This window comes from Neovison vison, chromosome 3 (genome assembly GCF_020171115.1).
Source record: "Neovison vison isolate M4711 chromosome 3, ASM_NN_V1, whole genome shotgun sequence".
In the NCBI taxonomy this organism is placed as follows: domain Eukaryota; kingdom Metazoa; phylum Chordata; class Mammalia; order Carnivora; family Mustelidae; genus Neogale; species Neogale vison.
This window is the reverse complement of record NC_058093.1, coordinates 2,508,252-2,534,060: the sequence shown is the minus strand read 5'-3', so window position 1 is coordinate 2,534,060 and position 25,809 is coordinate 2,508,252. Positions and strand designations below refer to the sequence as shown.

The following is a 25,809-nucleotide window of genomic DNA, read 5'->3' as shown; positions in this document are numbered from 1 at the left end:
GACAGATTTGGGTTCTGGTTCTAGCTTTGCCATTTATAAGCAGCTGCCCAAGTTACCTGACCTCTCAGCTATAAAGTGAGGGTAAATTCATAGGTTTGTTGTGAGGATAAAGTAAGCATGTAAAGTACTTAGTAGCTGTCACACGCTGCATCAGACATGTCTGCTAATAGCAGGAATTCGGATATTGACAAATTATGGAATTGATGGAATTGCACATTTGAGATGGGAAACTGTCTATGTTAGCCTGTTCAACTGTCCGTCAAAGCTGTAGCCGGAAACCCCTGCCCAGGAAAGCAGTCTGTAGCACACTGATTTCCTCACTTCCTCCTCATCCTCCTGCTAACGAACACCCTCAAAACAAGTTTCTAAGTCTTCTGATTGCGCTCGTGTGGAAGGCAATGTTGGATGACGACCCAACTGTTAGTCCTTTCCTGCTTGCTGGCTCTCAGAGCTCCAGTTTGTTTGGAATGAGGAGATAGATTAGATTTTTGTTCCCAATCCTTCATTCTCTAATAGGATTTTACATCTACACCTTCTGGTATGTGACTTTGTAGCATTTTCCACTGAAGTAGGCAGAGGACATACACGTCCTTGCCCAGTTTGTGTTGGAGTTGGCCAGGCAATTTGTTTGGCAAATGGAGTGTTACTATACATGACATGAGCAGAGACTCTAACTGCATTTGTGTGTTTTTTTCCGGCTTCCTGTGTACCTACCGTTTGCCATGAGACTATGCCAGTGGTGTCAATCGTGCCAGAATAAGAATATGCATCGGGCAGACATGAAAACACAGACAGCCCTGTATGCAAGCCCAGATGATCCCAGCCAAACCCAGGAGAATCGCAGATGGACTACGTGCCCATTAAATGAGGAACAAATGTTTGTTCTTATAAACCACTAAGATTTGGGGGTTGCTTATTATGAAACATTATCACAGTGGAAGTTGGTTAATATAGGCACTCGTCTACCCACCGCCAGAAGGAGAATCTTACTTAATATAAGCTAATCCTGTTGTTCTTTTCCATACAAGAGAATTTTCCAGATTCACTTGGAGCTGAAGGTGGCCGAATGGCCCAGTCTTGGCCAGTGAAATATATGACGATATCTACCGGGGACTTCTGGGAAAGCTTTTGCCTTCATAGTAAAAGGCATTTTGGGGGCTGAAAGTGGTCTTGCCCTCTACTTTCTTGCTTGAAATTTCAGTGGGCAATTTTGAGACCATAATTTGAAAACAAAAAGGTGAAAAACTAGCAGCTGTGGATGATGGAGCAAACAAGTAGAAAGTCCAGGCTCCTGACGGCATGGCTTAGTGCTGCCCCGTATCAACAACCACATGTCTTCACACTTCTTATTTAGTCACATTTTTTGCTTCTTGCTTTCTAAGCCATTCCTAACCCACTACAGCTGAGATAATGTCAGTTTCATCATCTTAGTCACTATTTCTGAGGTGAGTGATGAAAAAGAAAAGGGAGCTGTGTATTCACAAGTCTCCTCCCACGAACCTTGGAAACCTTGTTAGGTTATTACAGCCTGATGTGTGTGTGTAATCACTATTTGTTTTTCCTGTGTGGTCTCTTTGTTAAGTGTTTCTAATAATAATAATGAACAATTAGCTTATGGTTACTTTTAGCCAAAACCGTGGTGGGGACTGATCTGGATACAGAAAAACATATCTTGGCCAAAACTGGAGATCTCTATGTCAAACAGTGATTTCTGGAAAGGGAGCAGGGTCAACTGCAGAGTCACAATAAGAGCATCTTTTAGAGGGTTGCCAGGGAGTGAGCTGCCAAATGTATTAAGAAATGTGTGATGTGTACAATACCACCATCTTAACTTGTTCTGGGTGTATATTCAGTGTAAATTTAGAGTATGTGTGGATTCCTACCAAATGAAGGGCAAAAACTGCTGACAGGATGCTACCTACCAGAGTTTTCCTCGTCAGGATGAGTGAAGAAGAGTCAGGTACATGACTAAGGAAGTTGGTGTCTACACAGATTATTCTTGGAAAAGTTCTCTATAATGTTGGAGCCTGTTCATTTTGTAAGAGCAAAATGTGGGATAAAGGCAAGTTGTCCTTGTAAAAACAGGTAATTCAAGCTCTTCTCAAAGCCAGCCTTGGAGACATAAAGCAGATTCCTTTACTTTGAGGAAAATCTGTTCTTGAAGCTGCGCTCCTATAAACCCCCTCAGCAGGAGCCAGCAGCTGTGGGTGAGAGTGCAGCCTCCAAGCCAATGACAAACATTAAGTTGGCTTGTCCAGTCAGCACTTTTCCTATAAATTGGCCAGCAGACTTTACCAGAGAGAATGTTAACAAGGAAATCAATGACAAAAAGGGCACAAGAATACACAAAAAATCCTTGCTATACAGGCACCTGGGTAGCTCAGTGGGTTAAAGCCGCTGCCTTCGGCTCAGGTCATGATCTCAGGGTCCTGGGATGGAGCCCCGCATCGGGCTCTCTTCTCAGCGGGGAGCCTGCTTCCTCTCTCTCTCTGCTTGCCTCTCTGCCTACTTGTGATCTCTGTCTGTCAAATAAATAAAATCTTAAAAAAAAATCCTTGCTTTCTTTGGTAGAAAATAAGACTTTCTCTGATTTATGTAAGAACCTCAAAGAATGATGACACCACAACATTCTGATAATCCTCACTATTGGATGTGGGGTAATTCCTTACTGTGCTTGCAAGATCCCAACAATAAGAGGAACTGGAATGAGTTCAAGGAGTACTAGACACAAGGGTACTCAGCAATGATGTATGGAGACATCACAAATGGAACACTGAATTTTGAAACCCTGAGTCCTTTGTCAAAGAGTTTGGTGACCAGTAAGTTGATCTAGTTAATTGTGGGACTGTCTTAGTCTATTTGAGCTGCTATAACAAAATATCATACATTGTATAGATTAAAAGGCAAGCATTTATTTCTCATAGTTCTGAAGACTGAGAAGTTCAAGATCAAGATGCTGAAATATTTGGTGTCTGGTGAGGGCCACTTCTTGGATTCATAAACAACAGTATTCTTGCTGTGTTCTCATAGAACAGAGGCAAGGGAAATTTCTGGGGTCTCTTTTACACTGGTACTAATGAATTAATAAGGGCAGAGTCTAATCAACTCCAAGGACCCCACCTCAAAATATCATCACACGGGGGGATTAGAGTCAAAGAATGAATTTTGGGGAAGACACATTCATACTGTAGCAAGAACCAATGAAACTGTCACTGAAGTCACAACAGGAGAGACTTTGAAGGAGTTCCACATTTCTTGGAATGAAAAGGAATTAGCAATGTTGAAACTTAAGGACTGCCTACCAGGAAGAAATGTTAGAGATACGCTTTCCAGGTTTCATGATCTCATGGCCAACATTCCATTGCTTGAATACACAAGGTGAGATGGTGAACTGTATTTTGTCCCCAGGCTACTAAAATACTTTGGCCAGATTGAGATCTCAAGATGTATAATGTTTGTAGACTAATTACTCTGGAAGTTCAAGAATGTGGAGTAACATCTTTGCTGAGACATATCTGGTGCAGCTGATGTCATGGCTTATGTGGGAATTTCAAAAGGACAGTGTGACTGAGAAGTCCTTAAAACTGTCCAAGATGGAAATTTTCACAAACTCACAATTAAGCAATTTATTGAAGGAAAAGAGAAGCCTAGAGTCTTCTGGTACATACATACCAGATATATATGAGAAGACACAAAGAAGATTTGAACATTTCTTTTAAAGTTTTCAGAAAAGCAAGCTCAGGAAAACCCAGCAACCATGGTCTTACTAATCACATCTGGCATTTTTAAAAAGCCATACCTGACTTTGGAGGGAACTCGAATACTGTGTATTTCAAGTGCTTACAGATACTACATGTGTACATGTAGTAAATATTCACAGAGTGCGCATCCTTAACCTGTGACTTCTCACCCAGGGCAGAGCTTTTACCAACCTGTGGAAACCACTCCCTTCCCAGCCTCAGAGAAATTCCTGCAGTTATTGCACAGCTACTGATTTGGATAGTTTAGGCAAAATGCATCTATAACTATTAGGAATCACTTTGCAGTTTATTTAGTTTGAATTTTGTTTCATGCTTGTCTAAGTACCCCTTCCTCTGCCCTGTAAGATTCTGAAGAGCAATGGTGGAAATCAACAACTAATGTGGAGCTTCCATTATACTGCACTGGGCTGACATGAGGTAGAAATCAACTACTGTAAATCTCTGGGGGTTAATCTTTTTTTAAAAAAGCTTTACAGGGAGCCTTGCTGGTTTCAAATGTTAAGCATTTTGCACATTTATATAATTTTTAAAAAGCTCGCAAAATACCTTTGCTGAAATAGAAGTAATGTAACATCAAATCATGCAAGGCAAAAACTAATAGATTTGAAAGAGAAATGGGACCTTATTATCCTGATTTGAGACTTCAATAACCCTCTGTCAGAATGGACAGAGCCAGCAGGCAATATTAGTAAGGGCATAGTAGAATTCAACAACATCACCAATCAACTGGATAGAAGCAATATCCATAGGCCATTGTATCCAACAACAGCAAAACACATATTCTTTTTAAGCTCGCATGGAACATGCACATTCCAGCCATAAAACACTTAAAAAATTTAAAAGAATAGAAATCAAACAATATCTTCTCTTAGACCACAATGGAGTTAACTAGAAACCAATTACTGAAAGATAATAGGAAAATCCTCAAATAAATGGAAATTAAACAACACACTTATTTCTTAAATTTTTAAAGACTTTATTTATTTTTGGAAGAAAGACTGATTATGCAAGCACACAAGAGCAAGCATGAGCTGGGGTGTGGGTAAGGAAGGGACAGAGCAAGAAGCAGGCTCCACTTAACTGACTAGCCATCCAGGTGCCCTAAACAACACACTTTTACACAACATAGTGGTCAAAGAAGGTATCTCAAAAGAAACTAAAAAATACCTTCAGGGCTTGAGCCCTGAATCCAGCTCCCGGCTCAGCAGGGAGCCTGCTTCTCCCTCTCCTGCTCCCCCTGCTTGTGCATGCTCTCTCTCTGTCAAGTAAATAAATAAAATCTTGAAAAAAAAAACCCTTCAACTATGTGAAAATGAAAATACAAACTTATCAAAATATGTGGAATGCAATGAAAGCAGCACTTAGAGGGGAATTTATAGCATTGAATACATATGTTAGAAAAGAGGAAATTTCTGCAATCAATAATCTAAATTTTCACCTTAGGAAACTAGAAAAAGGTAGAGTAAATTAAATCCAAAGTAAGCAGAAGAAAAGAAATAAGAATTTGAGTAAGAATCCATGAAGTGAAAATCAGGAAATCAATAGAGAAAATTAATGAAGCAAAAAGGTGTTTCTTTGAAACAATGAATGAAGCTAATCTGCCTCTAGGCAGGCTAGTAAAAACAGGACACAAATTATTAATATCAAAAATGAAGGTGAAGACATCATTATAGATTCCATGGACATTAGGAGGATAATCAAGGAATAGGGTGGACAACTCTATGGCCCACTTAGATTTGATAACTTAGATTAAATGGATCAATTCCTTGGAAGACACTATCTGTTAAAAATTCACACAAAAAGAAATAGATGAAACAAATAGACCTATGTCTATTAAAAGAATTAAATCAATAATCAATAGACTTCCAAAACTTGTGAATTCTACTAAACATTTAAGGAAGAAATTATACCAATTCTCTACAATTTTTTTCAAAGGAAAGAAGCAGAGGCATACTTCCTAATTCATCCTATGAGGCCAGGATTATCCTAATACCAAAATACATTGCTAGAGAATAAAATGACAAATGACTATCTCTTATGAACATAGATGTAAAAATCTTCAACAAAATATTAACAAATCAAATCCAATGATGTATAAAAAGAATTGTATACCACCACCAAATGGGACTTATTGCAGGTATGCAAAGCTGAAAAATCAATTAATGTAATCCACCACATTAGTAGGCCAAAAGAGAACAATCTAATGATTGTATTAATAGATGCAGGAAAAGCATTTGACAAGATCTAACAGTAATTCATGACAAAAACTCAGTAAACTAGATATAGGGAAATCTTCTCCAGCTTGATAAAGAATTAAAAACAAACAAACCTTATAGCTAACATCATACTTAATGGTGAGAAACTTGAAACTTTCCCACTAGGATCGGGGACAAGGGAAGAATGACTCCCTTGACCACTCCTTTTCAACACTGTAGTGGAAGTCCTAGCAAATGCAACAAGACAGGAAAAGGAAATAAAAGATGTACAGTTGGGGAAGGAAGAAATAAAACTGTCTTGGTTCATAGATGACATGACTGTTTATGTAGAAGATCTGAAAGATTCAACAAAAAACTCCCGGAACTAGTTTTTAAGCAAGTATAGCAAGGTTGCAGGAGCTTAGGTTAATATACAAAAGTCAATCATTTTCCTATACACCAGCAATGAACAAACAGAATTTGAAATTAAATTTCAAATTTACCTAATATCATTTAGTGTCCAAAATATGAAATACTTCAGTATAAATGTGACAAAATATGCACAAGACTTACATGAAGAAAACTGCAAAATCCTGATGAACAAAACTAAAGAAGAACTGAATAGTGTATGCTCATGGACGGGAACACTCAACATTGCTGTGGTGTCCGTTCCTCTCAAGTTGATCTGTAAATGCAATGCAATCCCAATTAAAATCCCAGCTAGTTATTTTGTGATTATCAACACACTTATTCTAAAATGTATATGAGGACGGGGCGCCTGGGTGGCTCAGTGGGTTAAGCCTCTGCCTTCGGCTGAGGTCATGATCCCAGGGTCCTGGGATCAAGCCACACGTCGGGCTCTCTGCTCCACAGGGAGCCTGCTTTCTCCTCTCTCTCTCTCTGCCTGCCTCTCTGCCTACTTGTGATTTCATTCTCTCTGTCAAATAAATAAAAAATCTTAAAAAAATAAAAATAAAATGTATATGAGGAGACAAAGACCCAGAATAGCGCACACAATATTGAGGGAGAACAAAGTCGAAGGATTGACACTCCCCAACTTCTAGACTTACTATAAAGCTATATTAGTTAAGACTGTGTGGGTATTGGTTAAAGAATGGACAAAGAGAGAACAGTGGGACAGAACAGAGAGCCAAGAAATAGATAGAAAATGTCAACTGATCCTTGACAAAGGAGAGAGTCTTTTCCATAAATGGTGCTGGAACAACTGAATTTCCATAAGCAAAAAAAAAAAAAAAAAAAAAAGACACCTACCTTATACCTTTCACAAAAGTAACTCAAAATGGATCACAGGCTGAAGTGTGAAATACGAAGATCCTCCTAGAGGATCACATAAGAGAAAACCTAGTTGACCCTAGCTATAGCTATGACTATTTTAAATACAACACTGATGGCACAATCTATGAAAAATAATTGATAAATTGCATTTACTGAAATTAAAAACTCGTGCTCTGGGAAAGGCCAAGTCAAGGGAATGAGAAAGCAATAGGCTAGGAGAAAAACATTTGCAAAAGACACATCTAATAGAGGATTGTTATCCTAAATATAAAAGAACTCCTCAAAATCAACCATTAGAGGGCTCCTGGGTAGTTCAGTTAGTTAAGCATCTGCCTTCAGCTCAGGTCATGATCTCAGCATTCTAGGATTGAGCCCCGAATTGGATTCTAGGATTGAGCCCCGACTGAGCCCCGATTGGCTCAGCAGTGGCTCTGCTTCTCCCTTTGCCTCTGCCCTTCCTTCCTGCTGGTGATCCCTCTCAAATAAACAAAAACATTTAAAAAATATTTTAAAAAATCAACCATGAGAGAACAACCTGATTGAAAAAGCCAAAGATTTAAACAGATACCTCATCAATGATGCTATCCAGATTACAGGTAAGGATATGAAAATATGTTTCACATCATCAGGGAAATTCAAATTAAAACTATGAGAGACCTCTGGACACCTATGGAGTGGTCAAAATCTGGAACACTGGTAGCACCAAATGTTGGTGAGAATGTGCAATGATGGGATCTCTGATTCATGAATAGTGGAAATGCAAAACTGTAAAGCCACTTTGGAAGTCGGTTTGATGGTTTCTTACAAAGCTAAACATACTCTTACTATATAATCCAGTAATTGGACTCCCTGATATTTACTCAAAAGAGTTGAAAATTTATGTCTATCCGAAACCTGCACACAAATGTTTATACCAACTTTATTCATAACCGCCAAACTTGGAGGCAACCAAGATATCTTCAGTAGGTGAATAGATACATTACAATGGCATCGTATTCAGCACTAAAAAGAAATGAGCTATCAAGCCATGAAAAGGCACGGAAAAGCCTTAGATACATACTAGTAAGTGAAAGGAGACAATCTGAAAAGGCTACATATTGTATGATTCTAATTGCAAGATATTCTGGAAAAAGCAAGACTATGGAGGCAGTAAAAAGATCCGTGGTTGTTGGGTGCTGTGGGAGGGGGGATAAAAAATCTTATCTTAGCTTGTCACATACTCAATTAGCCCACTTGCTGCTGCCCTTTCCCAGTATTCAATTTACGTCATATGGCAACAGGTAGGACCTCAGTGCATCCTTACACATTTGTTTTCAACTGGTTTGGCTTAAGAATTTGTAACATCTTCATGTTATAGGAAGTTGAATGAAAGATACAGTAACTATTATAATAATTAACAATATATTGGCAGTATTGAGTGCTTACATAATATTACACAGAGCTTATTTGTGAAAAGAATTCTGGTTTTATAATCAAAGATCCAAATTAGAATTTGAGTTGTAGAATTTATTCATCATATGACTTTGAATAAGTCATTTAACTCCTTTTGGGCTCTAACAGCCGTTCTTCTGAGTCGTGCAGAGTTACAGAGAGCAATGAGGTATTCGATGGGCATTGTATTCGTACACTGCCAATGGGTTAGGACAGGTACATTTCTTTTAAGAGTACATATCCTCAGAACAGATATGTGGAATGACAGAGTGAGGCAGCAGTTTGGGTGTGGTTGTTCTGGGGCTGGACCTCTGGTGACAGTCTTCTCTATGTTTCACATGAAATATTCGCCTACATGTGATGATGATGGGCCTACTCCGGAACGGTTTGGTCTGACCTGTAATAAATTCACCATATGCAGCACTGTTGCAGCTTAAGGACAGAAACTGCATCTTACCTTTTCACAAAGTATAAAATTAAAACCTTGTTGAATGAAATGAATTTGGGGCACCAGAAATTTTCAGGCATTTCTTGATATGATGAGAACATTGTGGGTCTTTTCAGGGAAATAAAGCTTCCCTGGATTTCCTTGTGCTCCAGTGGAAAGCCCTGGGTCCCAAGACTCTTCACATACCGTAAGAATTAGATCTGTATCTACTTGTCTGGTTAATTGCTCTCATCTGAAATGATTATGTAATTTCTTTTTTTTTTGGCTTATAATTACAATTTTAAATTAAAAAAATTATTTTGTTGGTTACCACACAGTACATTGTTTTTGATATAGTGTTCCATGACTCATTGTTTGCGCGTAACACCCAGTGCTCCATGCAATACGTCCCCTCCTTAGTACCCACCACCAGGCTCAAACATCCCTTCACCCCCCTTTCCTCCAGATCCCTCAGTTTGTTTCTGAGTCCACAGTCTCTCATGGTTTGTCTCCCCCTCCAATTTCCCTCTTCCTTCTCCTCATGCCCTCCATGCTATTCCTTATGTTCCACAAATAAGTGTAACCACATGATAATTATCTTTCTCTGCTTGACTTATTTCACTTAGCGTAATCTCCTCCAGAATTTCTTTTATATTCCTGAGAGAGCCAACTGGCTACAGAACAGACTATGTCCCTAGGTTAAGACACAGTGTGCAGGTCAACCGATGGCAGTGCTATCTCTATATGGACATGTGGTATGAAGCCCAGACCTTGACACCACCTCTAAGTCATAAAAGCTGAGACACATGGGGCTATATGGTCCTTGGAGATATTTTACTCACATAAGGAATAAGGACCCAGACTCGTTATGTTTCTAAGAAGACTATTTCATTAGGGCAGGGGATAGCTGCCTTCTTCAATTTTCATTGTCACTCATCTATAGTGTGCAGATGTTTGTGCAGGATCTGTGACCTTGCTCTCATTTTGATACCCTCAGGGGTGGAGGGGGAAGGGCCTAGTGTACTCATTATTCATGTTAACTGTAAGGTAATTAACACGAGCTCTGTCTCTGATCCACAATACCTCACGTGCATATTCAGGATAAAATGATAGATATTTAAAACAATGGTTTTGGTGTGATTATAAAATAATAGTGAATTTCTAGCCAAGAGTACTGATGGCCAAGATGGGGCCCGAATTCTAGATCCCTCACCCAGCCCCTTTTTAAAAAAAATCCACACTTAGTTTAGGGAAAACAAACAAATATCCGAGTATGGGGCAGGACACAGGCAGAGCATGTAGTGAGGGAGAAGTGAAAGGGCAGGAGATTATAGCATAGCTGGGACCTGGGAAGGGCCAGGAGTCTCCACTCCCAGAAGGCACATGGTAACAATTTAAAGGGGATACAGCAGCCAGGGGTCACAAGACTCGTAGGTGAGGGTTCCTTGGTAAACTTATCTGCGGCTCTTCTAGGAGTCATGCCCCTGGGTCGGGACAGAGGTGCTCCAGAGGCCTGAGGGACATGCGGATGTGCATCCCTTCCTGGCTATGCTGGCTCCTCCCCAGCAGTGACAGTCCTCTGGAGAACTATCCCATCAAGAAGAGCCAGGCCACAGCAGAAGGATGCCCAGGATCTGCAGAGCAGCTGAATCCATGGCCAGGTTGAGAAGAAAGACAAGGAGATCAGAGGGCCTCCAGAGGGTGGGAGGGGGCAAAGTTGGCGATTAATTGGCCACAGCACCGCTGGCAGGGAGAGGCAGAGTACGGACCCAGTGTTGTTGGAGGGAGGATGGCCCAGAGGCGCTGCTGCGTTACTGGCTATGGAGACTGCCCCAGATGAGACAGTGGGTCCCTTTGGCTCTAGGAGCCCCAAATGTATCTCAAACCTCCATGCTGCTACTTACTAGTGCTGTGACCCTGGGCAAGTCACCTAACCTTCCTGGGCCTCAGCCCTACCCGCAAAATAGGGAAAATAAGACTGCATTTTAATGTGTAACTACATCCTAAGGTGAGGACTGGCACATGGTGAGCCCTAAATAAATGACAGGAATTCTCATTGTTCAGTCATTATGATCATGGGGCCCTTAAGGAGGTTGAAACTATTTCTGCAATGAGTTGTTTCATGTCTGACTCTCCCTCCACCCTCTAGCCCTAAACATGCAGACACATGTGGACTAAGAGAGAAGGACCAGGGCCAGTGTCATTGTGCCATGGGCAGAGGTAGTTGTCAAATCATGCTTCTTTTAATTGTATAAGGAATTCTGCACACTGTAGTAGGCTTCCCTAGTCTATTAACATATTCAGTAATGAATTACTGCTATAAAAATATTGCCATCTCTTAAAAAAATCTGTGCTTTACTGAAGTTGAAATTGCCCTTAAAGAAAGGGCGAGAGTGGGGGCACCTGGATAGCTCTGTCAGTTAAGCATCTGCCTTTGGCTCAGGTCATGGTTTGGGGGTCCTGGAATCATGCCCCGCCTCAGGCTCCCTGATCAGTGGGAAGACTTCTTTTCCCTCTCCTCCTGATTTGTGCGCTCTGTCACTCTCTCTGTCTCTAAAGGAAGGAAAGGATAGGACAGGGAAGGGAGGGGAGGGAAGGAAGGAAAGGAAGAAAGAAAAAGAAAGAGTAGGATTATCCCAGGGTCACACAGCAAGTGAGGCATGGACTCCAGCCAAGGGCCTCTGTCTCCACAGTCTGCTCTTCTAAACATTACATTACATGGCTATACAAATAGATTAAAGGTAAAATTTTTTCCTCTGTAAAATAATACAATTTAGACCAGATATAATATCCAGAAATCTAATCTTGGTCAAAATCAAAATCTATCACGAGTAAACACCTTTTAAAATTATTATTACCATCTTAATTGCAAAAGATATTATGTAGTCCTCTTGCAGTCAAGAACTATGTGAGCTGGAAGTCACTTTAGAGAGGACGGTCTCCTTCTATTTTACTGATGAGAAAATGGAAGCCAGGGAAATTTAAGTGATTTTTCCAAGCAGTTCAGCAGTGACTGAGTCAGGGATTGAGCTATACTTTCTTTGCCCTCTTAAGAGTGCCCTGGGAGGAGATACCACAACATCCTAAATAGGGACCTTATAGTGACTGGCATACAGATTGCTCCTGCTAGAGATCTTTCAAAAATGTAGAGATATTCAGGGTGACTTAATTTCTCATTAAAAGAGGACTTTGAAAGTGTTAGGAGACAAAGGGAAAATATAGAATAGTAATTATTCTTGGCTCAAGGCACTCCCAATTATGGGACATACCAATTAAAGGTGTACTTTCAGTGTAGTTTGGTTTCAGTAGTTAACCACACATCTGAACATATTGGTATGTTTTGTAGGGTTCAGTGTTTTATTTAGGTTGTCTTGAATAGTCAATAGGATATTTTCTACCAAGGTTATGGACTGGAGGGATGAGAGGAGTGTTACATATTGGATACACGAGAGGGTAGAGTGGAATGAATTTGGATGCATTCAGTCAACAAGAATCTCAAAAATCTGCCAAATTATGGGGGAGACAGGGCAGAAAGGCAGAACAGATTTTATCACATAGTGAGAAAAATCTGAGTGGGAGTGCTCAGTGCCCTGAATTGCAGGGGACATGAAAATGGCAAAGATCTTAAAACTCTACCTGGAGGTTGCAAACTGGTTCAAATGCAGCAGAAGAGCAAGAAAAATGCAAAGGAGGACAAAGGAGAAGAGAGTAAGGGATAAGCAGAGTTGTGTTATCGAAACTAAGTACAGATAAATTGCTTAAGAGGAAACTGTAGCTGGGAAAGTTGAGGGTAGCAATAGTTGAGGAGGAAAGAAGGAAGTCATCAGGAGGCGTATCAGTGAGGGATCTGAGCAGTTCTGATGACAAACTAAAGATAGCTAGACTGGTTGCAAGCACTGGATCCTGCAAAGACAGAGACAGCAGAAGTCGAATTTTTATATAGTTTTTGAAATTTATACTTTTATTTTGAAAATTTTCCACCTGTAGAAAATTTGCAAGAAGAGAACATTAAATATCCATATGCCCTTTACCTATATTTACCAGTGGTTAACATTTTGCTAGAATTGCTCCTATCTCATAAGCATCTTTATGTAATGAAACACTTATATTATCTGTGAATTTTAAATAGCTTGTGTCACACTTAACACCTAAATATTTATTTATCATTATTTTCCAAGAACAAAGGCATGATGACATGACTACAATTTCTTACCACCTTCAGGAAATTTAACATTGATTTAGTCTTATATCTAAAATTTGTATATATGCAAATTTTCCCAGGTGTCCCAAAAATGTCCCCCAAATTTATAGCATTTTTCTCCCCTCCAATCCAGTATCCAAACAAGGATCACACATTGTATTTAGTTGTTGTATCTCTTGTGGTCTCATTCAATCTATAATAGTTCCCCATCTTTATTTTCTTTCAAGACTGCCGTTATTTTGAGTCCAGATCAATTGTTTTGCAGAATGTCCCTCAGTTTCGTCTTGTCTGTTTTCTCTTGGTTGAATTTAGGTTAAACATTTTTTTTGTGGCTGTACCATACAAACGGTATTGTAGACAATAAGCTTTACAGTTAGTCACAGAGCACCAAAATCCTACAATCCTGCTGCTGATTGATTCTGCTAGTCATCTTGAATACATGTGTTGTGAAGAACATATGGGATGTGCTGAAAGCTGATCTGGACCTCCACGTTATAAATGGGATTCATCTCAAAATTCTACTTCCCTCTGTGCTACACGTTGCTCAGGAATCAGAGCTACTGATTCCTTTACTGATAATCAAATCCTTTTCATATTAGAGTTTATATTTTGTACTTTCTTTTGTCTTAAAGGAACTGACTTATAAATATAATATAAATACCAAGAATATATATACCAAGAATTAACCTCAAGATAGGTTTTAGTCTTCACCGCAATTCATCGTCAAGTGAAAGTGAAATCCTTTCACAACACATTTTAGTCTGAGTGGTTGAATTTGCCAACTGCTTTGCTTAACTTCATGCAAAAATGTGTATTTTTTTTGAAAAGCTTTATTATACATGATTGTATTTAATGCTCAGGATGATCCTGTGAGGCCGTGAGATGACTGGGGACTCAGAGAGGAGATTGGTTGGTCCTGATTTCCAGTGAGACTCACATCTTGGCTTGTTGGGGCTACTATACAGCCATGCATACACTACCTTCCCATATGCCTGATGGTTTTTGTTTCAGAATTGGTTACTGGAAGGATCAGGTTAATTAAAATTTGAATCTCCACAATTTTTGTAGAAAAATGGCCAGTTCTAAAACAAAAATCTCATTTTAATATGTTGTTTTAATTGCATGGTACCCAATAAATCATGACATCTATTTGCTCATTGAGTTTTCAAACTTTCATTTGGAATTCACTTTACTAGATCTAGGTTGACAAGTTGGATATGATACCTGTTAGGGTACGTGAATATTTGCATGCTCTTATATTCAAGTTTGTGTCCAAAGAGATTTAAGATTGCTTACAGAAATATGTGTGATCTAACAAAAAACAGTAAGAGGAAAAATAAGTAAATGTAGTGGGGGTCAAAGAAAAAGGACATCAACCATGAGATTCATATGCGACACTGTTGGCTGTGGGATTGTTTTAAAAGTTGAAGATATTTGAGTGTAAGCATGTTCCTATGCCAAGGGGAAAGGAGAAAGTGAAAATTAGAGATAGACAAGTCAGGGGTGATGACTGCTGGAGCGAAAACCAAGCGGGCAGGAGCGAGAATTAGTGACTCATCAACACAAAGGGTGTGCTTCTGGATGACACACAGGGATGAAGCAGCAATGGTTCTTGTCAGCGTGGAACAGAAAGTAAGGCAGCGTCCTCTCCCGATGCTGAAGCATGTGGGCAGTGATGTGGGCAGTGGACAGCAGCTTCAAATTTCCGGAGAAGCACTGTATTCTAAGTTTGGAAAAACCGGTCTGTATTCAGTTTTCTTTAGCTACCCAGTTGACTACTAAAACTCATGGACTGTGTTGCCTATGTTGCAGAACATGGAAGTCCTCCTCGGTTTCTGGGAGTACTTGGGGTCTGGGAAATACAGTTTGGATAGGGCAAAAGTTGTTCACTTAACTCACCAACTTTAGTCTGCAGATTTCCTTCATTCAACAAATGTAAGTGCCTCCCGTGTGTCATCCCCACTGCTCCCTCATTCCAGCTTTTGCTTTTGCTCATCGCTTCTGAGGAAATTACCAATGAGGAGAGCTCTCATTCTAATCTGTTCTCTTGGGTCAGTCTGCAGAGATTCAGGTCAAGTGCATCTCAAAAGCCCAAGTAGGCACAGGATCATCTTTCCTATTCAGAAATAAAATCTTTTAAGCTGCTTCTTTGCTCTTGTCTCCAGCGCCAAAGGAGGCTCTAATTAAGCAGGAAAGCCACACGCATTTCTTTGAGTAGGGCTGATGGATTTCTGGGCATGCTGGGGAACCACAAATTGAGAGGCCAAACAAAACAAAAGAAAAAAAGCCTTAGAGGACCATCTAACAAGGCACATCCCTCTTATTTTAGAGGTAAAAAATTATGTCTTCAAATAAACTTAATACAAGCATACACCTAGAAAGAGGGCGAGCTGGAGCTGTGAGTCTTCTGACTCCTAGACCAACGGTCATTCTGGCACACAATATGGCTCCCCAAATAAATCTTGACTAGTGAACTTAAATTTCACAACTGCAAACAGGCATTTTTGAGGGAACAAGTTTAATTTTACCTCCCTATGTGAGCTAGAATATATCAATATTTGCATTTAAAGTGATTGTTTTCAGAGCACTTATGTTTGTCCTTCCGTTAAAGCAGGCAACAGCCGAGCAGCAAGGATTATCAAAACTCTACGCAACAATGGGAGGAACTGGTGCACTTTCATGTCTGATTATTTCATTTTGTGAACCAAGTGCTCTGATCTCCCAAGGAGTTTCCAAGCTAGAGGTATGTTATGCTTGAAGATAGGAAACTAAGATAGCTATATCTCTACATATTTATATACAGATACTCCAAATTTAGTACTTGCAAGAACAGATTCTTGGCATTTGGGGGCATGCGGAGGGAGCAGTACTGTAATATACCACTCTGGCATCTTAGTTTTGTGGTCACGGACTATCAGAGCTAGAAGAGGTTATTTTACTTCTGCAGTTTAGAGGAAGGAACTGTGATTCAGAGAATTTAAGTGGTTTGTTCATGGTTTTTGAAAAGCAAACCCAACTGGACAGTTCAGTCACTGACTGCATCTCTCTGGTTGATTCTATTCTACTCACATTTACCCCTCTGTGGTATATTACCATCAAATCCCAGTTACTTCATTGTTATTTCTCTCTAATCCCAATGATAAGTAATCTACCTGGGATCCTAAATCCTTTTTGGGTCTTAGCTTTTACATTTCATTTAGGATTGTGTGGTGTTACAGAATCTTGACTTTGTTGTCGTAAGACAATTTTGCCATTTTCGTGGCTTTCAAAAAATAGAGCTAACAGAAGCAAGCTCAATTTTCAGAAGCTGTAGTTCAGATAAAACAGCCTCATAGAAAAATCAATGCCATTTATAAGACTTAGTTTTTAACCCAACTATTATGTTTAACTTAGATTTCTATTAACAGTGAGCTTACACTAATTAATATGTAGGTATTCAGTTGGCTTACTTTTCATTAAAAATTTGCATATAACCAACCATATAACTCAAATAATATCTAAATGTTATATACTTTTCCTGTATTTGGAACATGATAGTACTAATCAGATAATCAAACCATTTGCATAAGGAAGGAGTGCTTCATTTTATGGAAGTGGGGGCTAAAGTCCAGTGGCTTGAAGGCCTTCAGCCAGGTCTCAGAGCTAGCTACTATTTGTCTGTGGTTGGGACTGTCTAAACCTGGGCTCTCTATTCTGCTTGTTTCTTAGCATGATTCCTCCCCAGTTATAGATGACTTTCTAATGCTAAGTAGCTGTCTTAAGTGCCTGGGAGACCATATGCTAGTCTAGAAAGAGCATAGGATTTAGAATTTGATGGAGAAGAGTGCTTAACTCCACTTTTTTTTTTTTTTTTTTTTTAAGATTTGTCAGAGAGAGAGAGAGAGAATGAGAAAGAGCACAAGGGTGGGGGAATGGCAGGCAGAGGGAGAAGCAGGCTTCCTGCTGAGCAAGGAGCCCGATGTGGCACTTGATCCCAGGACCCTAGGGTCACGACTTGAGTGGAAGGCAACTGCTCAACCGACTGAGCCACCCACGCATCCCTTAACCCCACTTCTGGAGGCCAGTGATCTAGATACAATTTACCTGCCCTTTCTGGAGCCAGTTTCCTCGTTTGTCAAATGGGGGTGACTACACGACATACGGAGTTGTTGTGGAGAAAGTGTGATGCATGTGAAAATGTGTGGCACATGGTGAGTGGTTACCCTGTGGCGCATCCATCCCCTAAGAGGCTGACGCTGGACACTTCCTGAAGTACGGGCTGCCCCCGTGAAAGCACCACGTAATGGGTTCATGCTGGACAGACAGATTAGATAAATGAGGAAGGGGACAAGGGAATCATCTTTATTAGTTCACTTATTATGATAAAACTAGTTCTTTGTGGGGGCAGGGGGAGGAGTCTGAAGGGCCAGAATGGCAAATCTGGTGGACAGGTCCAGATTTTAACAACCAGAGTTGTCATTTTCCTTTTATTTTTATAGTTGTCTTTGGAAAAAGAAACAGTATATACACATTTTTAATGTTGGAGGAATAATTAGAATAATTTTTTCCGAGTGTTGTCATGTCTTAGTGTTAGACTGATCAACTTTTTAGAAAAAGTAATTCAATCCACACAAAGCAACTATTCAGATTGTATAATAATCATTATTTTAAAAAGATATGTTTCAAATGATTTGATTGAAACTGTGGAATCTTTCATATATAGCTGCAAAAAATAAGTATTTCTTAAACTTGGAAGTACCATGTCAGCATCTGAATATGACAAAATAATAATGAAATTTATTTGTAATTATGTCAATATGTCCTACTTCCTCGGCTGAGAGCAGGCTGAGAATACCGGAGTTCTGGTCATCCTTCCCCTAGCGTGCTTAGGGCAGAGGATCCATGAGGAGGGACAAGCACAATTGAGGCTGTTGTCTCTCCCAGCTTGTAAAGCAGGGTGTCCCTAAGAGAAGGTGCCATTGTGCCTACCCCTAGTTCTGGAGCTGTGACTGACAGATTTTGTCCAGGGGCAGTCTGTAAGAATAGAGAACATTAATTGAAATAAACATTAACATTATTTGAAATATAGTTCAAGACTAAAGATGTCCCTGAAAACAATGGAGATTTTGATGGTAAGTAATTAAGGGGAGGTTTGTAAGTAGCTCCATCAGTGCAATAAACTAACCCATAAACCAGCTAGTTTACCAGAAAGATACAGGAAGAGACAGCTAAAAAGAATCCTCCTGGAATCAGAAAAAAACCCTCAAAAACTAACCCTGCAAAAGGACCTAAATTTAATTGACCAGATTACGGAACAATGAATGCTCCACATAATGTAAATAATGTAAAATTCTGGGACTGATTTGTAAGTCTCATGATTCTTCAAAAAGTTAAACACAGACTTACCAAGTAACTTGGTAATTCCACTCAGGTGTATTACCCAGGAGAAATGAAAATTAAAAAGAATGATGTACTGCTTCATAGTATGGCATGAATGCCAAGGGAAAGAAACCAGCCAAAAAAGATCACATATATGCTAGGATTCCATTTACACGAAGTGTCCATATAAACAAACCTATAAAGACACAAGTATTATGTTTGCCTAGGGTGTGGGGTGGGGTAAGTTGGGAGAAATGGGTAGTGATAGCTAACGCAGTTTTGACATGAGGAAAAAAATCTGAAATTGATTGTGGTGATGGTATATGACTGTGAATATTCTAAAAAACGAAATTGTACAGTTTAAATGAGTGAATTGTATAGTGTGTGAGTTCCTATCTCAATCTTGCTATTATTTAAAAAAATTATATAGGCCTGACTTGGATACTGACTTAAACATACTGAAAAACTATTTATGGCAATTTCATTAACATGTGTTGAGATGTGCTCTTATGATTTGTATACTTTACTGTTTTGTTTTTAATTGAAGTATGGTTGACACACAATGTTACATTCGTTTCAGGTGTACGACATTACCATATGCTCACCAGAAGCAATCATCTGTCACCGTGCAACACTGCTACATCACTGATTATATTCCCTATGTGGTAACTGTTATCCTCTTGACTAATTCGTAAGTGGAAACCTGTATCTTCCATTCCTCTTCACCCATTCTGACCATCCTCCTACCTTCTTCCCTCTGACTACCATCAATTTATTCTGTTATCGGTCTGTTTCTGTTTGTTCATTTATGTTGTTTTGTAGATTCCACATGTAAGTAAAATCATATGGTATTTATCTTTTGGTCTGATTTATTTCACTTAGTATAATACCCTCTAGCTCCATTCATATGACAAATGCAAGATCTTGTTCTTTATGCCCGAGTAATATTCCATTATTCCACAGATGCACACACGCCTGCACACACACACATCCCCTATACCTTCTTTATCCGTTCACCTGTCAATGGGTATTTAGGCTGCTCCCATATCTTGGCTATTGTAAATAAAGCTACAGTAAACAAAGGGGTATATATATATCTTTTCAAACTAGTGTTTTCGTTTTGTTTGGATAATTAGCCAGTAGTGGAATTACTGGATCATTTGGTGTTTCTACTTTCTAATGTTTTTAAGGAAACTCTATACTGTTTTCCACAGTGCCTGTACCAATTTACTTTCCGTCACTCACAATGCATGAGGGTTCCTTTCTCTCAACATCCCAGCCAGTACCTATTTTCCTGTCTTTAATTTTACCTGCTCAAATAGTTAATATCTCATTGTGGTTTTGATTTGCATTTCTCTGTTGATTAGTGAGTGATGTTAAGGATCTTTTCATGTGTCTGTCATCTGTAGTCTTCTTTGGAAAAATGTCTATTCAGGTCCTCTGACCATTTTTTAATTGGATTGTTATGCTATTAGTTGTAGTTCTTTATATTTTGGATATTAAGCCCTAATCAGAGATATTAGCAAATCTTTCTCCCATTCAGCAGGCTGCCTTTTTGTTAGTGGTTTCCTTTGCTGTGCAGAAGTTCTGTGTTTTGGTGGAGTCCCAATAGTTTATTTTTGCTTTTGTTTTCCTTGCTTCAGGAGACCGATCTAGAAAAATGTTGCTATTGCCGATGTTAGAGAAATTGCTGCATTTTTCTTTTAGATGTTTTATGGTTTCAAGTCTTACATTCAAGTTTCAAGTCTTACATTTATGTCTTTAATCTATTCTGATTTTTGTGTATGGTGTAACTTGTTCAGTTTCATTCATTGCATGTAGCTGTCCAGTTTCCCCAGCACCATTTATTAAAGAGACCATCTTTTCCCCATTGTATATTCTTACCTCCTTTGTTGTAGATTAGTTGGCCATATAAGCATGGGTTTATTTCTGGGCTCTCTACTCTGTCCCATTGATCTATGTGTCTTTGTGTCAGTTCCATACTGTTTTGATTATTATAGATTTGTAGTATATCCCAGAAATCTGAGAATGTGATACCTCCATTTGTTCTTCTTTCTCAAGATTGCTGGCTATTCAGTCTTTAAAATTCCATATGAATTTTATTATTTGTTCTAATTATGTGAAAAATGCTGTTGCTATCTTTTAGGGATTGCTTTGAATCTAGAGATTGCTTTGGGTAGCATGGACATTTTAGTATTAATTCTTCCAATCCATGAGCACGGAATATCTTTCCATTTGTTTGCATTTTCTTCAATCTCTTTCATAAGAGTGTGTTATAGTTTTGAGAGCACAGGTCTTTCACTTTCATGGTTATGTTTGTCAGTATTTTGTTATTTTTGATGCAATTGTAAATGGGATTATTTTTTCAAAAATTTGTATTATACACTATTTACATAGTGTATAAAATCACAACTGATTTATGCATAGTTAGTTTGTATCCTACAATGTTATTAAATTCACTTATTATTTCTAATACTTTTGTATTGGAATCGTTAGGTCCTATGTATAATACTTTATGTCATCTGCATATAGTGACAGTTTAACTTCTTCCTGACCAATTTGAATACCTTTTTTCTTTTCTGGTTGCTGTGGCTAGGACTTCTAATACTAGCTTGAATAAAAGTAACAGGTGGTCTCCCTTGCCTTATTCTTGGTCTTAGAAAAAAGCTGTGTCTTTATTGGAGTATGTTAGCTGTTCCTCGTATAGCCTTATTTATGTGTAGGTACACCCACTTGTTGAGTTTTATCATGAATGGATGTTGAATTTAGTCAAATGCTCTTCAACTAATGAGTTCTGATTTTTATCCTTTAATTTGATAATGTATTATCATGCTCATTTGTGAATATTGAAGCTTCTTTGCATCTGACAAACCCACTTGATTGTCGCAGATGAAACTTTCAATGTATTGCTGAATACAGTTTAATATTTTGTTGAGGATTTTTGCATCTATGTTCATCAGGATTATTGGCCTGTAGTTTTCCTTTCTGTATTGTCTTTGTCTGGTATTGGTATCAGGGTCACACTGGCCTTGTAGAATTTATGTGTAATCTTTCCTTCCTTTTCTATTTTTTGGAATAGTTTTAGAATAGGTATTATCTCTTCTTTAAATGTCTGGTAAAACTCAGTGAATCCATCTGGTCCTCCACTTTTATTTTTAGGGATTATTTTTTCTTAAATTTTATTTATTTATTTGAGAGAGAGAGAGATCACAATAGGCAGAGAGGCAGGCGGGGGGGGGAGCAGGTTCCCCGCTGAGCAGAGAGCCCAATGTGGGGCTCAATCCCAGGACCCTGAGATCATGACCAGAGCCAAAGGCAGAGGCTTAACCCACTGAGCCACCCAGGCGCCCCTTAGGGAGTCTTTTGATTACAAATTTAGTTTTGGAATTAGTAATTTTTTTCAGATTTTTCTATTCCTGATTCAGTTTTGGAAGATTATGTTTCTAGGTATTCATTTCCTCTAGGTTGTCAGATTTGTTGGCATGTGACTTTCTGTAGTAGTCTCCTAAAATCCTTGTATTTTTGTGGTGTTTGTGGCTATGTCTCTTTTATTTCTGATTTTGTGTCTTTTTTTTCTTGATGTGTGGCTGAAGTTTCATCAATTTTATCTTTTGAGAGAAACAGGTCTTGGCTTGGTATTTTATACTTTGTATTTCATTTATTTCTGTTCTGATCTTTATTTCCTGCCTACTATCTTGAGCTTTATTATTATTTTTTTGTTCCTTTAGGGGTAAGGTTAGATTTTTGTTTGAGGTAGGACTGGATTGTTATAAATTACAACTGTTCCCACTGTGTCCCTAGGATTTTGGACAGTTATTTTCATTTTTCTCCGTTTCCCATTTCTTCATTAATCCATTGGTTGTTTAGCAGCATGGCGTTTAGCTTCCGTGGTTTTTTTTCCTCCCCCTTGTGATTTTTAAGTTTCTTACCATAGTGGTTAGAATAGATGTGTTATGAATTCAGTCTTAAATTTAGTAAGACTTGTTTTGTGGCCTAACATGTGATCTATCCTGGAGAATGTCCCATGTGCACTTGAAAATGTGTTTTTTTTTTGGATGGTATATTCTACATATCTGTTAAGTTCATTTGGTCTAATGTATTGTTTAAAGACCGTTTCCTTATCGATATTCTGCCTGGGTGATCTATCCATTGATGTAAGTGGGGTGTTAAAATTCCTTACTATTCTTTTATTATTATCAATTTCTCCGTTTATGTCTGTTAATAGTTGTTTTCTGAATTTAGATGCTCTAACATTGGGTGCACAGAGCTTTATAATTATTTTAAGTTTTTGTTGGCTTGATCCTTATATCATTATGTAATGCCCTTGTTTCATATTATAGTTTTTGTTTTAAAGTTTATTTTGTCTAATATAAACATTGTTGCTCTTTTTCTTTCACTTCCATTTGCATCAAGTATTTTCTACCCTGATTCATTTTTGGTCTGTGTGTATCTTTAGGTATGAAGTCTCTTATAGGCAGCATACATATGTACCTTTCTTTCCTCGACCGCTCTACCTCTTTGGATTGAAGCATTTAGACCATTTGAAGTAGTTGTTAGTAAGTATGTACTTATTGCCATTGTCATTTTCTGGTTTTCTTAGTAGTTCTCTGTTTCTTTCTTCTCTTGCTTGCTTTCCTTGTGATTGATGCTTTTCTTTAATGTTACGCTTGGCTTTTTATTTTTTGTGTACCTATTAAAGGTTTTTGTGTAGCTATTACAGGTTTTGAGTTTGTGGTTATCATGAGGTTTAATGTAACATTCTAAGTATACAGTAGTCTATAGTAAGTTGATAATCACTTAAGTTTGAACACATTCTAAAATTCTAAAAACTTTTTTACTCCCTCCATATTTTATGTATAAGCATTTTCTATCTTTATTCATAGTTTTCCTATTCCTAATTATGCTTTTTTTCTTTTTCACTTAAAGAATTTCCTTTACTTCTATTTATCTGGGAAGCTTATTTCTCCTTCAATTTTGAATGATAACCTTGCTAGGCAGAGTATCCTTGGCTGTAGTTTTTTTCCCTTTAGTACTTCCAGCAGATCATGACACTCCCTTCTGACCTACAGTTTCTGCTGAAAAATCAGCTGATAGTCTTGTGGAGTTTCCCTTGTAGATGACTATTTGCTTCTCTCGCTACTTTTAAAATTCTCCTTTCTTTAATCTTTGACATTCTCATTATGTGTCTTGGTTATGGACCTTCTTGGGTTTATTTTGTTTGGAACTTTGTGCTTCCTGAAATTGGGTGTCTTCCTTCTTTAGGTTAGGGAAGTTTTCAGCTGTTCTCTCTTCAAATAAGAAACATTTATATGCATGTTTGTTGGCTTGACGTTGTCCAGCATATTCCTTACCCTATCCTCATTTTGTAATTTTATTTTATTTTTTGCTACTCAGCTTGGGTGTTTTCCATTAGCCTGTTTTCCAGATCGCTGATCTATTCTCCATTCTCTAATCTGTTGATTTCCTCTAGTTTATTTTTCCTTTGTTACTGGATTCAACAGCATTCAGTCAGCCTTCAGTTCTAGAGGATGTGCTCCAGAAACAGAGATGTGATGTGTCTGTGGAGGAGGTGAGTTCAGGGCCTTCCTATGGAACTATCTTAGACCATGAAGTTGTGTGTACTTTACTGTTTTGTGTTAACTTTTAATGTCAATTTAATAAGAGTTGAATAGGAAAACTCCAAATGCTAAACGGTTAAAAAGTAGTCACCTCAGTACTTAAATGTAATACAGAGAATTGGATTCTCTTCTACTAGCAATGAGACTTTGGTTAAAAAGTAGTGGTTCTTTGACTCAGTATACACAGCCATAACATTGACAAAATAATATCAGCTCCTCTTCTATCTTCCAAGGCTTTCCTAAAAATTTATATTTACAAGTAGACCACGCTACTTGTGGTAAGCCCTTTCAGATAAGTCCTTATATGAAAGGCTTGGGGACAAATGATTTGAATTTAGAATTTTTCAGATTTTAGGCAGCCCATATTATTAAATGCCCTCCATGGGATCTGTGGAACACTGTATAATCAAATTATTTCTCTAAATTTCTCTTTGAGAAATAAACACACTAAAAAGGTATAAAGCAGGACTACAGAAAATATCACATCTGTTCAGGTCCTATTGGTCACCAAATAAATTTTGCTTGCTAAACATAACAATATCATCAAAAAAAGTTCTGATTTTCAAAACTTTTTATATCTCCAAATTGTAGCAAAGGGGATGTAATGCTGTAATAACTTGTAAAGAAAATATCTAGTTATTTCTAAGGCTGACATAACTCAAAATAAAAATGAGATAGTGTGTGTATGAATGCACCTAGCAACTCTAAAGCATGATGCAAACACAGCTTTGTATTACCAATTACTTAAGAAGTAAAGCCTGTTCACATTTAGTATTTTAAGGAGAGAAATAACATTAAAGTAGATGTTTTTGGAGTATCAATATATAATAAAAGAAATACAAAGTGCAAGAACCTTCCATCTCCCAGGCTCAAAGAACAGTTATCCAGCTGTAGTCTACTTTCCTGAATTTTCTTAGTTCTTTTTCTTCAGATTTTGACAACTGATGTATAATGTCTTCTCCCAAATCTGTGTCATTTGCATCCTGGGTATTTTCAGTAAAATCATGTTCTTCATCTGAATCATCACCACTTTCTTTTTCTTCTTCCATATCTACATCTTCAAGGATTTCTTCTCCACTTTAATAATAACAAAATAAAATAAAAACAATTACTATTAAAAAATTTTCTAGATAACTTTCTAATTCAAGACACCTATATAGAATTGTAACCATACAGAAAAAGTAAATTAAATATCTTGTTATTGAGTACACATCAAAAAGGGGTTATTATAGAAGAATAGGTGAATTTACAAAGTGTAATTTTTAGTTGTATAACAAATCCTTAAACTATACACACAGGAAATCCAGTAATTTTCAATGTATTTTATTCACTTGGCTTAACAGTCCTATATCCTTTAACTGCATATTAAGGCTAAAATAAAAAGAAATACAGTTGACCTTTTAACAAACATGGATTTGGACTGTACTGATTCACTTATACATGGTTTTTTTTTGGATACAATATCATAAATATATTTTCTCTTCTGTATGACTAATTTCTCTAGTTTTAAGAATACAGTATA

General features: G+C 38.0%; 1 protein-coding gene across 1 annotated transcript in view; it reads right to left on the bottom strand.

Annotated features, from left to right (window-relative positions):
- Window positions 1-24,305: 24,305 nt before the first annotated feature.
- WDR75 (WD repeat domain 75) overlaps window positions 24,306-25,809 on the bottom strand; it is a 28,094-nt gene continuing 26,590 nt past the window's right edge. Inside the window, exon 21 of the mRNA XM_044241139.1 lies at window positions 24,306-25,364. Coding sequence (XP_044097074.1) covers window positions 25,157-25,364 — 208 coding nt within the window. The 3' untranslated portion in view covers window positions 24,306-25,156. The remainder of the gene's footprint in view (window positions 25,365-25,809) is intronic.